This window comes from Tachypleus tridentatus, chromosome 4 (genome assembly GCF_004210375.1).
Source record: "Tachypleus tridentatus isolate NWPU-2018 chromosome 4, ASM421037v1, whole genome shotgun sequence".
Classification (NCBI taxonomy): Eukaryota; Metazoa; Arthropoda; class Merostomata; order Xiphosura; family Limulidae; genus Tachypleus; species Tachypleus tridentatus.
The window spans coordinates 52,998,395-53,017,519 of record NC_134828.1 but is presented as its reverse complement, the minus strand read 5'-3'; the positions used below and the strand labels follow the sequence as shown (position 1 = coordinate 53,017,519).

The window sequence follows — 19,125 nt, the reverse complement described above, 5'->3', positions numbered from 1 at the left end:
TACATACAAACTATTACCATTAACTCATTCCCCACAGGCTCAGTCAAAGAGACCAACCTCATAACCATTTTGTGCTTGTTACAGTTTTTATGCTATAACTTTGAGCAGATGTGGGTGTTCTAACACATAATGTCTTTGAAGTTAGTATTCCAGGCCTCAGTTATAATCAAACTGTATATTGGGGCTGGAATACTAACAACTTTGCTATTTCTCCTATTGATGTATTATTTCTAGCTGCTTTTTATTATTATTTTTGTTTTCTATCTTTTCTTGTGAACAATCACCTTTCCACATCTGGGTGCTAATAGGAAAAGAAAGACATTTGCTAAAATAAAAAAAATCTTTTTCTTAGTCATGTGAGGCCAGCAAAACTGAGGTTAAACTGGGTAGACAGTGTATACCAATACAGTTATGGTCTTAATTCTACCAGTATCTCTAAAAACCAGGACACATTTCTTGATGACCCACCTTATAATTTGTGTTCAGGTGTCAGATGTTTATACTGTTGTTGCATTTTTGTTTTCCATGAATTGACATTTAGTCTCATACATATATATTATTACTTTCAACATTATTCACATAAAACGGTCTCTTTTACCCAAAATATACAAACTACTAATTCAGAATTATGAACTCATAAAAATGTTTGATCTATACTGAAGAATACAAAGAACTACTTCACAGCTATCAAGTTTACTTATGGTAGAAATTAAAACATGAACAATATAAAAACATCATCTTACCTGTTGCAACACAAATGTCATTTTCTTCATCAAATTCAAACCTCACTCCAGATCCTGAAGTAGTAACCCCACAGCCACCAGAACGACATAGAGAAATAGGGACTACTCCATAAACGTAAGCTAATAAGATGGGTACTCCAATGCCTATTATTCATAATAAATTAAGACTTATTTTGGAATAATGTTAGAGACTAATAAAAAATAATATTTTATTTTTACATTCAACAGACATGTACCAGCTATGCACAAGAGGAAGCAGTTGAGAACTGACAGCTGTGATATTCTAATATAATGATTACTACTTTAAGTACAGATACTAAATATGTATACAAATATTCAGAACATTTATAAATAAAGCCAGAGAAAAATCAAACCCAAACTGCACACAGTACACAAGATTTTAGTGCCTGTACCATCACACTTGTAAAACAAAGTTTTAGTAAATTTCCATACCACTTTACTTGCTAGTCATGAAAATGGGATAGACTACCTTTGGATATTTATTCCTTGGTAATAAACTTTAAAATCAAGATTATATGTAAATAATTTAAGCACAGTACCCTATACATAATTAATTATAAAACAATTTATTCTTGCTTTCGCTTTTATCTTTAATAAAAAAAGATTTCCTTCCTTGATGAAACTTTGTAGAATGGACATCATCATAAATACTCTGCTTAAACAATCTATCAAAGAATTTCTTTTTTTGCCTGTAATTGATTACTTAGCTTTAATATTACATACACACACACCTCAAGTGGTACTCTGTGCCTAACAACAGTAACATTTCTAAATTGTACACAGTATTATACTGAGCCCAAATAATTTATCAATTCTACACATTTACCTCAAGCAGGTTCCTTTGCCTGTGTCTAGAAAATACTAATGTTACATTTATAAACGTTTTACAACACTACAATCTACCCACATAACTCATTATTCCCAAATACTAAATCAAGCACTTTTCTTCAAGGTATTCAACAAAATCTAATTTAGACATTTTTTGTTGCATTTTACAAATATTTCATAGGTGTTCAGACAATGCTATTTCTACTGTACTATTTTCCTCTTCTTTTTTCAAATACATTTGAAATTATCATAAAATATATTCAAGTTAAACAGTTTATTCTGACCACACATACAACTTACCAACAGTAATTCCTGCTAATACAGGAGACACTAGGACTGAGGCCATTACTCCACTGGAGACAGCAAGTTTTCTTATGTGTTTGCCACTCTTTTTGCTTGTATGGTATCGATAGAGCTAAATATAATCAAACCCTGCATATTAATCATTACATGTTATAGCTAAACATTATCCAATATCTGTATACTAACCATCACATGATAGAGCTAAATGTCACACAAAAAACTATATTCGATCATCACAATACAGCTAAACTGAAACCAACATCTGCATGTTAATCACACAAAAGAAATAAATGTTACCCAATATCAACATATTAATCATTACATATGATAGAGCCAAATGTTATCCAAAACCTACATATCAATCATCACGAGAAAATTAAATGTTACTCAAAATTTGCATTAGTCATCATAGAAAAAAGCTAAATGTTGACCAACATTTGCACATTAACCATCACAGATAAAACTATACCTAACTCAGTATTTGCACATTAGTCATCACACAATAAAAATAATGTTATCCAACATTTGCATATTAATCATCACATATATACTATACTAACATTAAATACTGGCAGATTAATTTGCTGAAAACTGCACTATAATTTTTTAAAACAATAGATCAATGAAGAAATAATGGATTATAACTAACTAAAATATTACAATGGTGCAGTGTGCAGGTATTTACCCTAGTAAACTAATATTAAACTGAATTATAATGTACTATTTATGATGTAATAATCTAAAACCCAGACATTACTTTGAAATATATTCTTATATGGAGTATAAGAGATAGTCAATAATGAATTATTATTTAATGTACTAAAACTTTGTACTTAAACATTAACATTTATTTATAAAACAAATATTATGAAAAATTAGGAAACTATTTTTACACTCAAATTGTTTGATCTACTTACTTCACTACACTTTAAATTTAAAAATTAATTGAAAAGTATGAACATAAATAATATACTATTCCACCACAGCTACAAGGCAGTTTTACCCTCAGATTTACAAATGTATTCATTTGTACACCTACAAAGCAAGAGTAATTTTGTGCTACACGTTCTTTCTAAACAATAAAACAGTTACAAAGACCACTTAGAAATATGCTCTAAAATCTCCTCACCTTCCTCCCCACCCATACAGGGATACCAATAATAATAGCAGGAACAGCAATAACAGCAATCAAAGCAATGCCAACAGGTGCACCCACTAGCATACCCAACTGCCAGATGATCTTTTTCTTTCGACTCCATGGTTTTTTTCCCCAAAATGTACAGCCTGATGGGCTATAAGATTAGGAGCACAAGATGGAATAGAAATCACAATATTTTCATACAAATTTTATATGTATATACAAATTATTTCTTAGCTTAGTACTATTTCAAATTATTTATTAAGATTAATTATATTTTTGTACATTTGTATCTACATGTAGATTATTTTAGAATCCACAATTTTTCAATTTTTTTTCTGCTGTTATTCCATTTTTATTTCATTCTTAAAGTGTTCAATATTACTCTTTACATATATTTGGTTCTTAGTTCATTTTTAGGTCAATTTTTATCCTGTTATTGAGAACAAAATGAGGACAAGTTGGAATACATTATTTTAAAAATGGAAAATATCATAGTATTTGCAGGTGAAGAAAAAAAGAATGAATAAATAATAAACTTCAGAGTTCTTTTATTATAAAAGCTAACCATTCAATTTCTTCCTTACCTCAGGTAGTGCAGGTCTGTGATTTCATTCATACACAACCAACAAAATTCTGTACCACAAACACTGCATGTCATATGATTACAGGAGCCATCATCCATTTTAACAATTAATACCTTGCAACATGGACACAACTTAATGTCTTCTCCTACAAACAGCAGATAAATGTTGAAGTAATTATATAACATACTTGCCAATGCACCACAGAAGTACTAAAATATTGCATGCCATGATGCAAGACAGTTGTTTATTTCAATATTATAAAAAGTAGTAAAATGATACAATGTATATGGCAACATTAATGATAGTTGTGTTGTTCATAAAAACAGTAGTACTAAAACAAATCACATTAACAAAACAAACCTCAGACGTTTACAACCCATTCTGCATATGAAGTCTAGACTCCACAATAAAAATTTACTCTTTACTTTAAATTAGGCAATTAACTCAATTATCTATGAGCCTCATTAACATCACATTCAGTTATATAAAATAACTGAAATTACAATTAAATTGACTAACTCTTTCTCTATGGAGTTGGTTAATATGATGAAGCATGTAATCACAAAGTAACCCTTAGTGTCCATACTATAACTTTTAATACATTTTGTGTAGTGATTCAGAATGTTGAATGCCTTGGGAGAAAAGTGATTTTCCCTGAAAATTTTCAAATTTGATTTCAGTAACCTATAAAAAATAAATATCAAATGTTATAATTTTCCTATGCTGAAAATATGTTTTCAATAGACACTTATTTTCTCTTAACATAAACAGATAGTTTGGTTCAGTGCTGCCATCTATATAAAAGTTTTTGCATGCCACAAGCCTTGAACTTCCATATATCTTACAACAACCTGATTCAAATGGGTCTTGTATGCAAATCATCATGCAACAATCCTTCATCAATAAGAGTGTAAAAAACACCTGATGCATGTGACTCTCCATTCGATTGACAAAATTTTTTCAGTGGGAAAGAAGATGTGATGGGTGAAAGGAGATAAGAACCTATTGGAAGTACATTTTAACTATAGGAAAATTATAACTTTCAATACAGTACATTACCTCTTCTTACATAAATAGCTAGAATCCCATGTTGAATAGGCAGATGGACCAGTGTGAATGAAAGAAAAAAAGCATCCTTCAAAAAAATATCCGAAGAACACCCTAAAGGAGTAGATTCTTGCAATAACATGGGAGACTGTATCACTTCTGTACCAGGAATACTTTTTGCCCAGGCATCACAGACATGGGCAGAAATTGGGAGGAGCACTTCCAAAAGGGAGAGAACAATGGTTGGATATTGATCTAAACTATAGGATATTGTAATCTCAATTTGTTAGAGTACATTAACATATGTGGGAGAAAAGGGATGTGCCTTCAGGTGTAGAGTGACTAGGAGGACGCAACACACCATACATGGCAAGTCAACTGCATCCAAAACCCAGGCCACAGGGAACTAACATCCACCTGGGGAGTAGGAGAGAGGATAATACTGGTAACAAGTCATCTATAGTCCAAAATTCAATCTGGCAGGAGTGAGAAAAAGCATAATGCTGTGTTCACTTCATCAAACTAAAGGGAATCTTGTGACTCTTGATCTATAACTGGACATATGATAGCAATGAGAAAAATTGATTGACAGGTAAGGAAACTTGGCTTTCAGTATTGATAAAGATGTTTTGGTAATGTTAACCATCTCACTCAAAACCAAAGCCACAGGAACCACCTCTAGTGTAATAACACGCTCATTATAATATAATTACTGAGGAATAGCATAAGAGAATGAAATTTATTAATCTGCAAGTATCTCCATAAAGACTCGTAACACAGAAGGAGGAACAAAAATACAACTAAAGGAGGAAACAGAGAAACATGTAATACATGTGTGATAACTAATGTTGATTGGTTCAGTTCCACATTGTAAACTCAGCCACAGGAAACTGACATCCACCTGGGGTAGAATGAGGAATCCCAATCAAAGGAGTGAAGTGCAGGTTTGACAGCTCGTACCACTTAGACACAGTGGAGGACATCATCTACACTAGCAGAACACCACTGCCCTATGCTACACTGAAGGGTTTTATCATTCTATAATTATCACATTCAAGGGAATGCCTATATGATCCACTACCTCTGTAGCTTACAGCAGGACAATGGTGTTTGTTTGTTTTCATATAGCAAAGCCACATCAGGCCATCTACAGAACCCACTGAGGGGGAAAATGATAAGGACTCCCAGACTCCATTAGAAGAAATATTTTATCCCTGCTTTGGATTAGACTAACATAATTACAATGATTTGCCAAAGTGTGAACAAGTTTTTATAAATTTTAAGTACCTCAATTTTTGTAGTTTGTACTTTCTTGTTTCAATACTTTTTATAAAATAACAATTTTTATATTAATATAGCTAATGAGGTTATGTATATACTGTTCCCTACTTGTCTTTATAAAATTAATTTTTTATTATAGTTGTATAATTACAGACACTTATCACTTACTCTGCACGACCGAGTCCTGACTGAAAGATACTGAAGCAGAACGTGGGTGAGGAGAATGGCGAGCCCTCTGAGCTCGTGCAGCATCACATGTCTGATTAGGATGCCACTCCTGCTTACAATGGTAACAAAAATATGTATCACATCCAGGCCGTTCACATTTTAGCTTTGGGCAACTTGCACAACCAGTTGCTATCACAACATAACTAAGGAAGAAAAGCAAGAATTTTAATTTTCAGCTTAGTAAAGAGTTAATAAGTGTAATGAAAAATATACTGTAATTTATACACTTAAACCTTGAGAACTTACCCACAATCAGGGGCTGGACACCATCTAGCATCTGGTTCTGTCACTAATACACGTCGAATTGTGAAATCTTCATATTTACCAATAACAGATTCATCATTCAAGATCATTCGGATGTCATTTGGATGAAGAGGTTCAGTACACTCTGGACATGAGATGTCTACCCTATTAAAAAAAGTAACAACTAATTAACACATCAACTTGTTTCTAATTGCACAAGTCTACTTCAAATAATTTTAATCAGTAATGGTTTACTGACACAGTTACCTAATTTATTTTCTTGTTGTAAAAAAAAAAAAAAATCAAATGATATATCAACACAAATACCACAAACAATTTGTGATCTTCAATTCTTTTATTATGAAAATCGTGTTTAATGTTTCCTTTCAACAGTCATCTAATATACATGAAATGTTTTTCATGAATTCTGTATTATTAAAGAACACTATAACTTCACTGATTATCCATAAATACTGGACTAACAACTCATTTTACTTTATTAGATATATGCCAGTAATCATTACACTCTTATTACCCAGTCAAACTTGGATTATATGTTTCGTGAATACCTTACTAATATGCGTCATTTGAAAACAGTACTTAGAGTTTCAACATAAAAATATATCCATATCACAGAACTTTAAAGTATTTAAATCTCCTTTCAGATTTAACCTAATGATAAAAACACAACCATCTGATGTTATTATTACATTATTCCTAGAATTCAACACTTAAAACCCTTTTTCCAAAAAGAGAGAAACAGGATATAATTTGATATAATTTCTAGCCAGTGGGGTTTACAGTTTAAAATAGCACTACTGAACTCATTTTCTTGCAACTAGCCCAGTTATACTTTACCTGGAATGTGGCCAACAATCAGAATTAAAACATACTATATAACAGAAATTTTGAAAAACCTAGGGCTCTTAAAGTTTTCATATATATGGTACAGTAAGATATATAATGAAATACTGACCAGCTTCAGATTCTAAAAAGCTATACAAAAGTCTTATCTTTTTTCCTTTTCACAAAGATAGTATATTCATTTGGTTGTTCAATAAAGGTTGCTTAGTATGATGAAAAGAAAAAAGAAAAAAAGACTGAATGAACCTTTTAAGAGTAGTACACAACAACTGACTTGTCAAAAATAATTTTAAATAATAACATTTAAAATTAATATTCTATACATAATTGTCCTATTAAGTGCCTAAAAAAACAATTACAATATTAACAATTTTACAGTTATTTTCAGTGGGAATAAAAGTAAAAATTCTTTACTTTTTGCACAACATACATTCTATAACTTTTCTCCAGAAATCAGTAGCATGTATCTGTAGCAATACATAAATTATTCACACACATATAAAAACAAATAAAAAACACAGAACAAAGATTATTTAAAAAGCTGACCATTATAGCTTGAAAAAAATTGTGGTATGATAGACCCCTCTACATCCATCTAATCCCCTCCTACTCTAAACATTAGTAACACCTCTGTATAGGTGATGTATTCTTTGGACTATAGCTGACAAAGGAGTAATAAAAAATTAAAAATCAAAATAAACAAACACCTGAGTTTATTTAAACTATTTGTACCTGAAAATGACAAAAGCTTTTCAAAATATTATACATTTGTTTCTTGTACTAAAGTTTTCACTACCCATTCAAGCCATCTTGAAACTTTATTTGCTGAAAGTGAATTCCTTGCCATAAAATTTGAAATCAAATATTACATAAAGGTACAAAGAAATTTAACACTCCTACGAAAAGTGGGGCCTAATAGGCCCCAGAGCAACTTGAAAGGTTATTAATATTAGGCTAATAATTTTGTATTTAAATGAAATTGCCATTTAAATCCATTAATGAATGGATTAACGAGATTCCCACTGTCCCTATCTACTATCTAGCGAAACCACAGCCAGGGGAACGGGCTTGGAGAAATCAGGACTAGAAACGTCTTTTCGTAGGAGTGTTAAAAATATACCAAGGGCTCCTACCTGCTTTCAAAAATTTCAATTTTGAAATAAGTCTGTAAACAGTTAAAGCAGGCACGATGTGAGCATGAGCTTAACACAGGGAAGCACTGAATTGGTAGTTCAAGCAGACAAAAGGGGCATTCTAATTGGTCTATCCCTCCATTCTGGGAAGAATCAGCAAGTGCCTCACTGCGTGCACTACACAAAGAATTTGACTCTGAGTCTGAAAACTGACTCACTGCTGATTGCTTGAAAAATTCTTTAACACTTGTTGGATCTTGTGACTAATAAAGAGAACATTAAAACATATACTATAACTCAAGTTTTTTAATTTTGGAGTAAACAAACCAGTCAAAGAAACCACAGCTGATAATAGCTTATAGAGAGTAACTTTTAATTTAAATGACAAAAAGATTTGTAAAATAAGTTTTAGTTCACTTAAGAGAGAGAGAGAGAAGTTTAGGAAGAATTATTCTCAATTTTTACATGAAACATTTTAAGGTTTCAGTTGTTATGGTGTAGCATGATTGTATTAAGTTATTTTTGTCATAAGACAATAGATTTAGGCTTACTATTTTTTAAACACTACCTTTTTTTATTTGGTTCCTTATGGTCTTCTGTAACAAACAGTGTATTATAGTATTTCAGCCACACTATGTTTGCCATATCTATTACCTGCGATATACACTTAATACAGAATTTAACTTGCAGGCTGAGTTACAAATATAATAACCATTGGCAGATGATAAGGTGAACATGATGTAGTTGAAATACTATTATTCATTATTCTTTTCAGAAAAACCTAAGGGAATAAATAAAGAAAATCAGCATTTAAAAATACATTTAGCTGTTACTATTTAATGTCTTACCCCAAATGTAAGGAGACGTTTAAAACAATATTTTATCATATAGACATTACATAAATAAAACTACTGACAATTAAATTAAGCAGCAGCTCTGAGTGGAAATATCTGCTTAATACTACGTTCTGAAATATATGATTGCACATGCTATGGTTGATATTGTCATTGGATTTAAAACAGAGTACAGAGAAACAATTCGTCTCGTCAGTTGTGTTCTAAAGTAACTGGACAGACAATAATTTAAAGATATGGGTACAACTATGGTAATTAACTGTATAAAGAGCATTTGTACAAGCATTTCACTTATTTTAGTATATTATTTTAAAATAAGTGAACTGTGAACTGTTTGTTTATTACTGAAATTTACTGTCAACAAGTTTCAGCTACTGTAAATAAACTAGGCCACACATACCTAAAAACCTGACAAAGTTAAACACAGATGTGATAGCATGTGGAATGCTAAGTCTAACACATTTGTTGTATGTTCCAAAATGACTCCAATACATCTAGAACCCAAAGCAGGCTATACAATAGTTCAAGATTTAACTCACACTATACTCTACTTGTTTTGGACTGCAAGTACAGTACATAAACTGTATGTTTAACTAACTGCAAATAAATATTATAATACTTAACTTGCTTCTCAAAAGATATTCTAATTATTTAAATTCATGTTCAACTTGCTGCTATAGAAATATTTTGTTTTCAGCCTTTCAGTTCTTTAGATGTATGTATATATTGGCTGAGCTTAAAAACAAGATTTTACTTTACAAAAACAGACATTTTCTACAAGTTTCACGTAATTACAAAGCTTACTTTTCTATTGACTGGGTTACCACCCACAACACTAATTTCTGAACAGTTATCAGTTTCTGCTGGAACAGATCTATGCCGTCCATTTCCACGACGGCCAAAAGAGGCACTGGTAAAAATGCGCCCAAGAGAGAGATGACTAAAGCCATGTTTGCGAGATCCTGGAGAAATTCCATTAGTAAATGTGGTGGATGAGGCACTGGCCATTTTTTTTTACAGATTAACCTCCAGGGTTAAACCAAAGTAAATGACTCCTGGTAGTACACACTATATTTTCTTACCCCTCAGATGATAAAGCTTGCATCTAGAAAAATTAAAAATGTATTTAGTGATACATGATTAATTAAACAATGACACCAAAAATGTATTTGCTAAAACATTATAAATTTATAATTAACACATGAGAAAACAGCAAGTTGTCAAACTAGATCCTGTTTCGGTTCTAGACATAATAGTATATGAACTATATAAAAGTTTTCCTATTATTCACGTAAGAAGCCTAGCATCTCAATAGCATGAAAACAAGACTCCTTTCACTCAATGCAGACAAAAAAGCAGAGGATCACAGTTAATTTTTATCCTTTCCTTATTCCTCATAGAAATCATCAAATCACTGTAGATATAAGATTATTTTTTTAGCTACTTAGATAAAACAGAGGAACAGAGTTAATTTGCATCAATCTATAACACTGTAAAAATAGACTCCTTTTAACTTTTGCATAAAAGAACACACAACAATAAAATATTTCTTATAACACTATTAGAAGTATCCTTCTTACTTCAAAACACAAAATGCTACACAGACTATGAAACCAGTACCTTTTTATAGAATTTCACTGTAGTATGTAGTATAAACAGCATAAAAGCATATGCACATTTTTCCTACATACTCAAAGTAATCAAGAAGTATTACAAACTGAGAGTCCATTTTTACTTCTTCATATGTAGTAGAAGATCATTTTGTAACACTAAACTTGAAGAATCCAACAGGTACTATTAACAAAAATGTTTTCTTATTACTAAATGTACATTATGAAAAGGGACACTTCCCTTTGTGAATAAAAGTATTTTAAAATAGAAATCAGACACTGTTTACAATCTTTCTAATGAATATTAAAATGTAGATTTCCTTACACTGATAAAGGAAGAAGTTATGCATTCTAATTAATTTTGTTGAAACATTTAATATCACTTTAAAGAAAATAATGTGTGTGTGTGTAATTATAACAATAGTAATAGTACTGCTCCAAATCTGTGTAAAAGTAAAATTCTACACATGTTTTTAAATGTTCAGATGTATTTCCTAGTGAAATAATGAAAAGCTAGTTTATAGTTAACCATCTACAAATTGATTATATAATAAAACAAGTATATAAGTACTAAACACGGAAAAACTGCACTTAGCATTTCGTTGACTTGTGAGGTCTAATTCTCTTGTAGATATATCTGTTGTTCAATCACATGCAGTGGTTTGTGTGTGTGTGTGTAAAATTAACTTTGAACTTACATGTGCTGTTTAACATACTCAGTTCCAGTTTCTCTTAGCTAAAGAAGCCATTAGAATAGATAACAGGGCCAAAATAATAGTAATTTACTTGAGCTTGAACCAAAGCAAAGAGTAACGTTAAATAGTAAGAAAAAAAAAGTAAATAGAGACTGTAGAAATAATGTAAACACCTAAAAATGTTAACAAAACTCTTCAAGGATATGAAAATAGCTAACTTATAATACCAAAATATTACCTTGAGCTTCACACAGGCAAACTATTTTGGCAATTTATTTTAAACTGTTATCCAATAATCCATAGAAAAATTGTCTCAAATTAAACAGAATAGATCATAAAACTTCAGGCAGACTACATGGCTCCGACTCTCGAAAATTTCAGCTTTATCTAAAAACACTGCAAACAATAACAGAGGTATTCCTACACTTTATGTTAACAGTTCACAATAACTTATTAGTGTATAATTTTTGCATTTATTTCTAAGTAAACAGTTGTGCTGCCAAATTTTCATGTTTCAACCACTGCAATAACCTGTACAATTCAGAATTTAAAGTAATTACAAACTTTGCTCATAAGTTGTTTTTTTGATCACAGCTAATATAACTGAAAAGAAACTTTGTACTTAACTAAACCACCTACGATAAGGATCGCGGAGTATTTCACGTAGTCTGACAACCTACTTACGGTACAAGATCCTAAATGCACATCCCACCATACTAACTCATCGGTCCTGCTGGAGTATGCTAAAAGTTATATTCATCTTGCGTTTAGGTACAAAAAGTAGGTCATCAATATATGTTCGCCTAAAACTTGCTATGTGAGTTGCTTACAGATGATTCATAAAGTGTAGTTATCAGGGACGACATAAGGGTGTGAAAAGGATGCAAATGCATTGGACTCAAGTTCGTTTTTCCGCTTGCTAATTTTGTAGAATTTATGCATGTTAACTTTTCACGTTGGTCTTCACAAATGAAATGGAAAGCTTCCCATGAGATATTCGTTTATTTCACAAAAATAACTTTGCAAATATTTAACAAAAAGATTTTTATTCGTTGTATGTTACAAAAACAAAGGGAGAAATGAGATGACATTTGAGTGGAGACCGTAGTTTACGGATTCAGTTAAACGTCAACAGTATGGCTACATGTAAAAGAATATCGCAATTGTATTGTTGGTGTTAAAAATTAAGACTGCAGCTTTCTCGCGGTATTGAACGAATGACTTTCGGGGGTACGACACAAGGTGGACAAAAACACAGATTTGAGTAGAAATTCATAATGCTTTGAAGACGTCTTCCTCCCTACCGGAGCGTTTGTGTATACCATGTTACTTTATTCTTTTGTCTGTTTTTCAGATAACATCCCTTTATTTTATTTCATCACACACGGTATCATGAACCGCTATCGTGGTCCATAATAGAGATCGCAAGGTATTACACAAAACACGAATAGAACATTTCGGCAAAAAACACTAAAGATTCGGTTGAAACAATACTTTAAAACATCCACTATTGATAGCTAAGTCTGTACATATGTAAACTTAAACACACACAAAGCACTCATGTTAGACTTAGAAAAAGACAATGCGCTTAAAACGGCCCGAATGTAATTCTTATTGTTATTATTACTTTCTTGCTAGCCTACAATAAAACCTGCCTGATATATTGCACCCAAACCTTTTATAGTATACTAAATAAGGTACTGCGAAGGTCACAGAAGTATCAAAAAGTGGATTTATTTCTTCTGTACTTTACATAATCTGTAAAACACGATAATTCTTGTGTAACCGATGTTATCGCTACCTCTTGAAGTTAGCTTATTTACAAATATATGGTGTTCCTTTAAAATGCTCAAGTAAAAAATGAAACAGGTATTACCTGCCAATAACAGATGAACATTACATGATTATAACATGAAGATACTCAACGCTTTGTATATACAATCGGTGTCTTTAGGGAGTCAACCCCTGTATTATGCATGAAGTGAAGGAGTTAAAAGAAATACATGATATTAAATTTTGTTAGCCACATTCACACAGTTATTAACTTAAAAGACAAAGGTTTATTTAAAGCCATGTTTTAGACGTACATGTTTTATCTGAAAAGACTGCTTTTCTACAAGTAAAATTTTATACTTGCCTGAAGGGAGTTATCCCTTAGTCTAAAGTATACATTTATCCATAGTTTAATTACATAGAAACTGCACATGCTCACTATATTCTCAAACAAACATTCAGAATCTCCAGTTGCAGGTTAACATTTTAGATCTCAAACAACTAATGAATCAAATAGTCAATAGCTTCAGTAAGTCATCATGAACAGTATCAGCTAGTTACTAACTATGTTTATTATGACTATAAATGGTAGTGTACTTTATACATTATATCAAGTAATTCTTTGCCCATAGCCGAGCATCAAAAAGCCAGCGTACAAGAAAAAATATCGAAAATTTAAAGACCTGCAAATGGGGATCATAAAAAGGTAAACAAATAAAACTTTACACTGCAGACATTATTTACTCAAACTACAAACTCCACCAAATGCAATTCAAGTATTGAGCCAAAATAGGGATTTGTAGTTTGTGTAAATGTCTACAGTATCCATCTTTGTTTGCTTACTTCTTTTACAATCCCTACATGCAGATTTTTAAAATTCCCATTTTTTTTTAAATGTATATTGGATTGATATATTGATGAATGTATGCTATAGTTTTAGTTTATTAAAATAATTTTCTTTGTATATAAGAATCAGTTTGTCTAGCACTACATGGCCTGTTAAATTGCTTAATAATATTCGGGGAGGGGGTACTTATACAGTCGTGTGAAAAAGTTAGGACACCCTATGAAAGCCTGTGTATTTGTGTAACATTTTTGGATATATATAGATATTTAATCTCAATTTCAACAATACTGAGTGATTATAGGAATATAACTAAACAATTAAAACTGAAGAAAAGACTTTTCAAGATCTTCTGTAAATGTAATGCTACAAAAATGCATATTTGAACTGAGGAAAAAGTTAGGACACCCTACCCCCTAATAGCTAGTGTTACCCCCTTTGGCTGAAATAACTGCAGTGAGACGCTTCTTGTAACCATCTACCAGTCTCTGACATCGGTCTGAAGAAAGTTTGCCCCACTCCTCAATGCAAATTCTTTCAGCTGCGAGATATTTGAGGGGCTTGCATGTACAGCCCGTTTCAAGTCATCCCACAGCATCTCAATGGGATTAAAATGTGGGCTTTGACTTGGCCATTCCAGGACTCTCCATTTCTTAGTTTTCAGCCAGTCTTTGGTGGATTTACTGATATGTTTGAGTCACTGTCATGTTGTAGGTTCCAGTTCTGCTTCAGCTTTAATTTTCATACAAATGGTCTCACATAATTCTCAAGCACCCTCTTATACACAGTAGAATTCATGATGGATTCTATGATTGTGAGCTGTCCAGATCCTGGGGCTGCTTTGCTACATTCTTTGGGGCTACATTCTCTCTGGCAAACTTCAGTCTGGCCTTGATGTTTCTCTTAGACAGCAAAGGTTTCCTCCTTGCACACCTCCCATGAAAGTTAAACTTGTGCAGTCTCTTTCTGATTGTAGAGGCATGCACTTTCACATCAACAGTAGCCAGAGTCTGCTGTAGGTCCCGTGATGACATGTTAGGGTGTTTGGAGATCTCTTTTAGCATCTTGCGGTCTGTTCTGGGGGTTATCTTGCTAGGACGACCAGACCTGGGCATGTTGGCAGTTGTTTTGAAAGCCCTACACTTGTTGACTATTTTTTGGACAGTGGAATGGCTGATTTCAAAATCTTTTGGGATCTTTTTAATCCCTTACCAGACTCATAAGTTGCTACAATTTTCTTTCTGAAGGCCTCAGAGAGCTCTTTTGCTCTCACCATGGTGCTCACTCTCACTTCAACAGTCAGGAGCACACCAAACTAAATGTCTGAGGTTTAAATAGAGCAAGCCTCATTCAAAATGCTGAGTAACGATCTTCTAATCATGTGCACCTGGTGTGATGCATCTATGTGTGAGTTGAGCCATTTTAAGTGGGAATAAATGTGGGGGTGTCCTGACTTTTTCATCAGTTAGAATAAGCATTTTTGTAGAACTACATTTACAGAAGGTCCTGAAAAGTCTTTTCTTCAGTTTTAATTGTTTAGTTATATTCCTATAATCTCTCAATAATGTTGAAATTGAGATTAAATAACTGTATATACAAAACTGTTACAAAAATACACAGGCTTTCATAGGGTGTCTTAACTTTTTCACATGACTGTATATGTAACTAAGTTGCTCATCAGTTCGTTTTCATCTATCATTTCTCTTAGTACTGAAGCGAGTTGTTTAGAAATCCAGTACCCAGGAACAGTGGGTTTAAATAGTTGTGGAGAAATATAATGTTATTGAACGTGAAACTATGCTTTATTAAAATACAGAAATAACTTGTAACATGAAAAGTAAAGTTTTGTTATGGATGAAACAAGTACGAGATAAAAAACTCCATTACTTGTTTTATCCGTAACCAAAACTCGAATCTGCATGCGTTAGTTAGTATATAATCTAGTATTTTCTGTAGTTTGTTTACCTTCTTGGAGGTTCCATGAATAGACATGCGTACAGTTCTACAAACACGTCTATTACATAAATTTAGAAATTCTTCACGTTGCTTTCTCGGCCATTATTGTGATACTGCATTAGTAACCACGTAATTGGTCACGGACGTAGCTCCCCTAGCCCACATAACAGAAAAACAATTTCCATAAAGACGACTTCCTCTAACAGTCATGGAAATAACTAATATTTTCATTACTACTGTCTAAAGGTATTAACAAAATAATACTGCTATTTATTATTTCTATGCGAATAATGTCTCAGTTATGGTAGGAACTAAACGATCGTTACGCGAACACTTTCGCCACATGGTCAAGTGGAAGACCCCTCGATTTGGAAGATAACCATCCACAACCTTGAACTTCTGATCAGTGTTGGTAGACGTTAATAGTGCCCACCACCAAAAATGTTTTGTTTAGCTGTTTCGAACCGAATAATAATATCATGGCAGGAATTTTGGTTTAAAATTATTTGACTCCAAACAAAGGTTTGAGACAAATATAACCGTGGATGTTCTAAAATTTTTTCCTTGCCCCGGTCACGTTTTAAAGGAACTTGGAGAGGTTTAATCGTAAAGATGCATGTTGAAACAAAAGAAAACTGATGATTTGAAGTGGCTACAACCAAAGGTCAGGCAAAGCAAAATCAACAGCTGATATAGGACTTGTATTCCTTCAGTGCCGCGGAAGATCTATAAATACTAAAACTAGCTGGGGGATGAAAATGGGAGAATCCAGAGAAAATCAACTTTCACTAGCTTAATAACAGCACTGACCTCCACTTTCATAAGGTGCCCACAAGGCTAACCCAAATGCTGACTGCACTGCCCACATCTCATTCCCGCTCTTCCGCCATTGTAGGAATTTACATAATTACGGCCCCCAAACCTACCGCCCTATGCAAATACCTGTGCTGCTACATTCCCGGTCGCGCCAGCCCTATGTACTCAGTGGCACCATACTTCGAATCTTGGGCTTCTTGTTTTGCAGCCGACATGCTAACAAACAGGGCATGCCCGATCCCAATCATGATGAAACAAAAAAAGTTGTTTGTTTCACAGGACCACTTCCTTTTAATTTGTTTAATAGTATTACAGAATTATACGTTAGGAGACACACAGAGAGTTCAGAATATTAAACAATGTGTTTGTTCAACTGCAACCATAAATCGCCAACTCACACATCATCAACAGTTCCCGCTACAGAGAATAAAAATGTCGTTATTAACTGGGTGGAAATCACGAACTGGTGGCAGCCTCACTAGAGCTGTATGAAACTGCTTAGTGACCTGGAAAAAGTGGTCTACTGAATTAAACTAGAAAGCTAAGAGAAAAATGCATCATTATACCACAAAACATCATAAAGACACTTCATCACATTCTAAAAACTGGTGAAATAGTTGTGAATCGTACATAATTATTTTAGGCATGTTGTAATAGACGTTGAATATATCCGAGTTATACTGCACCGGCAGTTAATTAACCGTTATCATACGTAATGAATATCCTCTGCTATCATTTATATAAATCTTACAATGGAAATTTAAATTTTCTATCTGGTAAAGATGTTTAATTTAAAACGATTCCTGCCACCACAAAAATTGATACTACTAGGGATTATTTTATACAACAGTTACAGGAAAACTAATATGATACGAAAATACAACTAAAAATATACACTAAACATACTTTCAGTGTTTCAAAAATGATAAGTAATGTGCATGTAAATGTCAAATGCAGTAATAAGTTCATGGCATACTTGTGCACATTTGAGTTTTCTTCATAACTTGCAATCTAAAAAACGTTTCTGCACCCGTTACTTCACTCATTCTTTTATTATATATATATATATACACACATACATATAATCTGTATGAAATATAACTGAATACAACAGTCACCATAATAAAAACCGACTACTTAAAGTTGTATGTCGGCCAAGGTTGGTGTTCTGTATACATCTATCTAGTCATATATAATCATCAAGGCCTAAGGGTTTCCTGAATTCCACTAGTGTATTAATGTACTATAACAATATAATGAGACAGAACAGTTATAAACTGGCAAAACTTACAGAAAGGACAATTTTTTATTATGTACATGCAGCATAATTACCAGGATATTTTTTATCTAGGGAAAAGAGTAGCCAGAAGGAGGACAAGAAGTTAGTTTGTGGTATCAGAATAGTGATCAAGCATTATTAAATACAAAATAAATAGTTTTTTGCTTTTAAGAAGCATCTAATTATTCTTTTAGCTGTAAACAACTCAAAATTACTTCATGTTCTCCTTGCACAGCTTTGAGGCAGTCTAATGCTATTTCATTAAACTGACATCTGTCTAACCTGACTGCATTACTTCATTCAGTTCAAGTTATGCAGTATGTATACCCTAAACATTGGAAAAACAACAACAAAAACATTAAAATTTCATACCAGTAGCATTCACAATGTAGGAAGAATTTAAAGCACACAAAGATAAGCAAAACACAAATAAGAAACAAAAAACTTTTTTACATTTGTATTACATATTTTAACTGGCCAGTTTCTTACTTTCACTGTGACTTCTCCATGACTGCTGGAATAGGAAAAGCTTTTCAAACATGTATGCACAGGATAAGAACAGAAATAATAAAATACCACTTTCATATCAGATAAAGGGGTTCTAGTGTGGTACCCCAAATCCTAAGATTAACTGTGTCAAAGATTATTCCAGATAACATACATATGAGAAAGAACCCCTCAAATCATACCAACTTCGACAACCATCTGAGGCACTCCTCAGAAGAGCTTGATCCATCTCAGGAGATGGACAAAGATACACGGTCAAACTGATAGAAGCTTTTATATTATAGCTGCAAGTATTAAGTTCATATCTCCCAACATACAGGCCAAGTTTTAACACTAGTTTTTGCCCATTGCATTAAAGATGCTATGTGAAGAAAA

At 32.7% G+C, this 19,125-nt stretch overlaps 1 protein-coding gene across 11 annotated transcripts in view; it reads right to left on the bottom strand.

Moving 5' to 3' along the window:
- Window positions 1-19,125, bottom strand: part of LOC143249142 (E3 ubiquitin-protein ligase RNF19B-like) — a 60,778-nt gene that overhangs the window by 37,408 nt on the left and 4,245 nt on the right. For 7 of the 11 annotated variants that reach the window (XR_013027583.1, XR_013027581.1, XR_013027580.1 and 4 more), the window contains 8 exons: window positions 10,075-10,375; window positions 8,417-8,679; window positions 6,423-6,584; window positions 6,117-6,319; window positions 3,621-3,765; window positions 3,025-3,187; window positions 1,893-2,007; window positions 744-887 (listed from right to left, as the gene is read on the bottom strand). Coding sequence is in view for 7 of the 11 variants with exons in the window: in XM_076498524.1 (XP_076354639.1) it covers window positions 744-887; window positions 1,893-2,007; window positions 3,025-3,187; window positions 3,621-3,765; window positions 6,117-6,319; window positions 6,423-6,584; window positions 8,417-8,679; window positions 10,075-10,278 (1,399 nt within the window). In the remaining 4 variants the exon portion in view is untranslated. Of the gene's footprint in view, window positions 1-743; window positions 888-1,892; window positions 2,008-3,024; window positions 3,188-3,620; window positions 3,766-6,116; window positions 6,320-6,422; window positions 6,585-8,416; window positions 8,680-10,074; window positions 10,376-11,813; window positions 12,219-12,259; window positions 12,414-19,125 lie in introns of those variants that run through there. The other 4 variants (XM_076498526.1, XM_076498530.1, XM_076498525.1 and 1 more) reach the window with 3 other exon arrangements.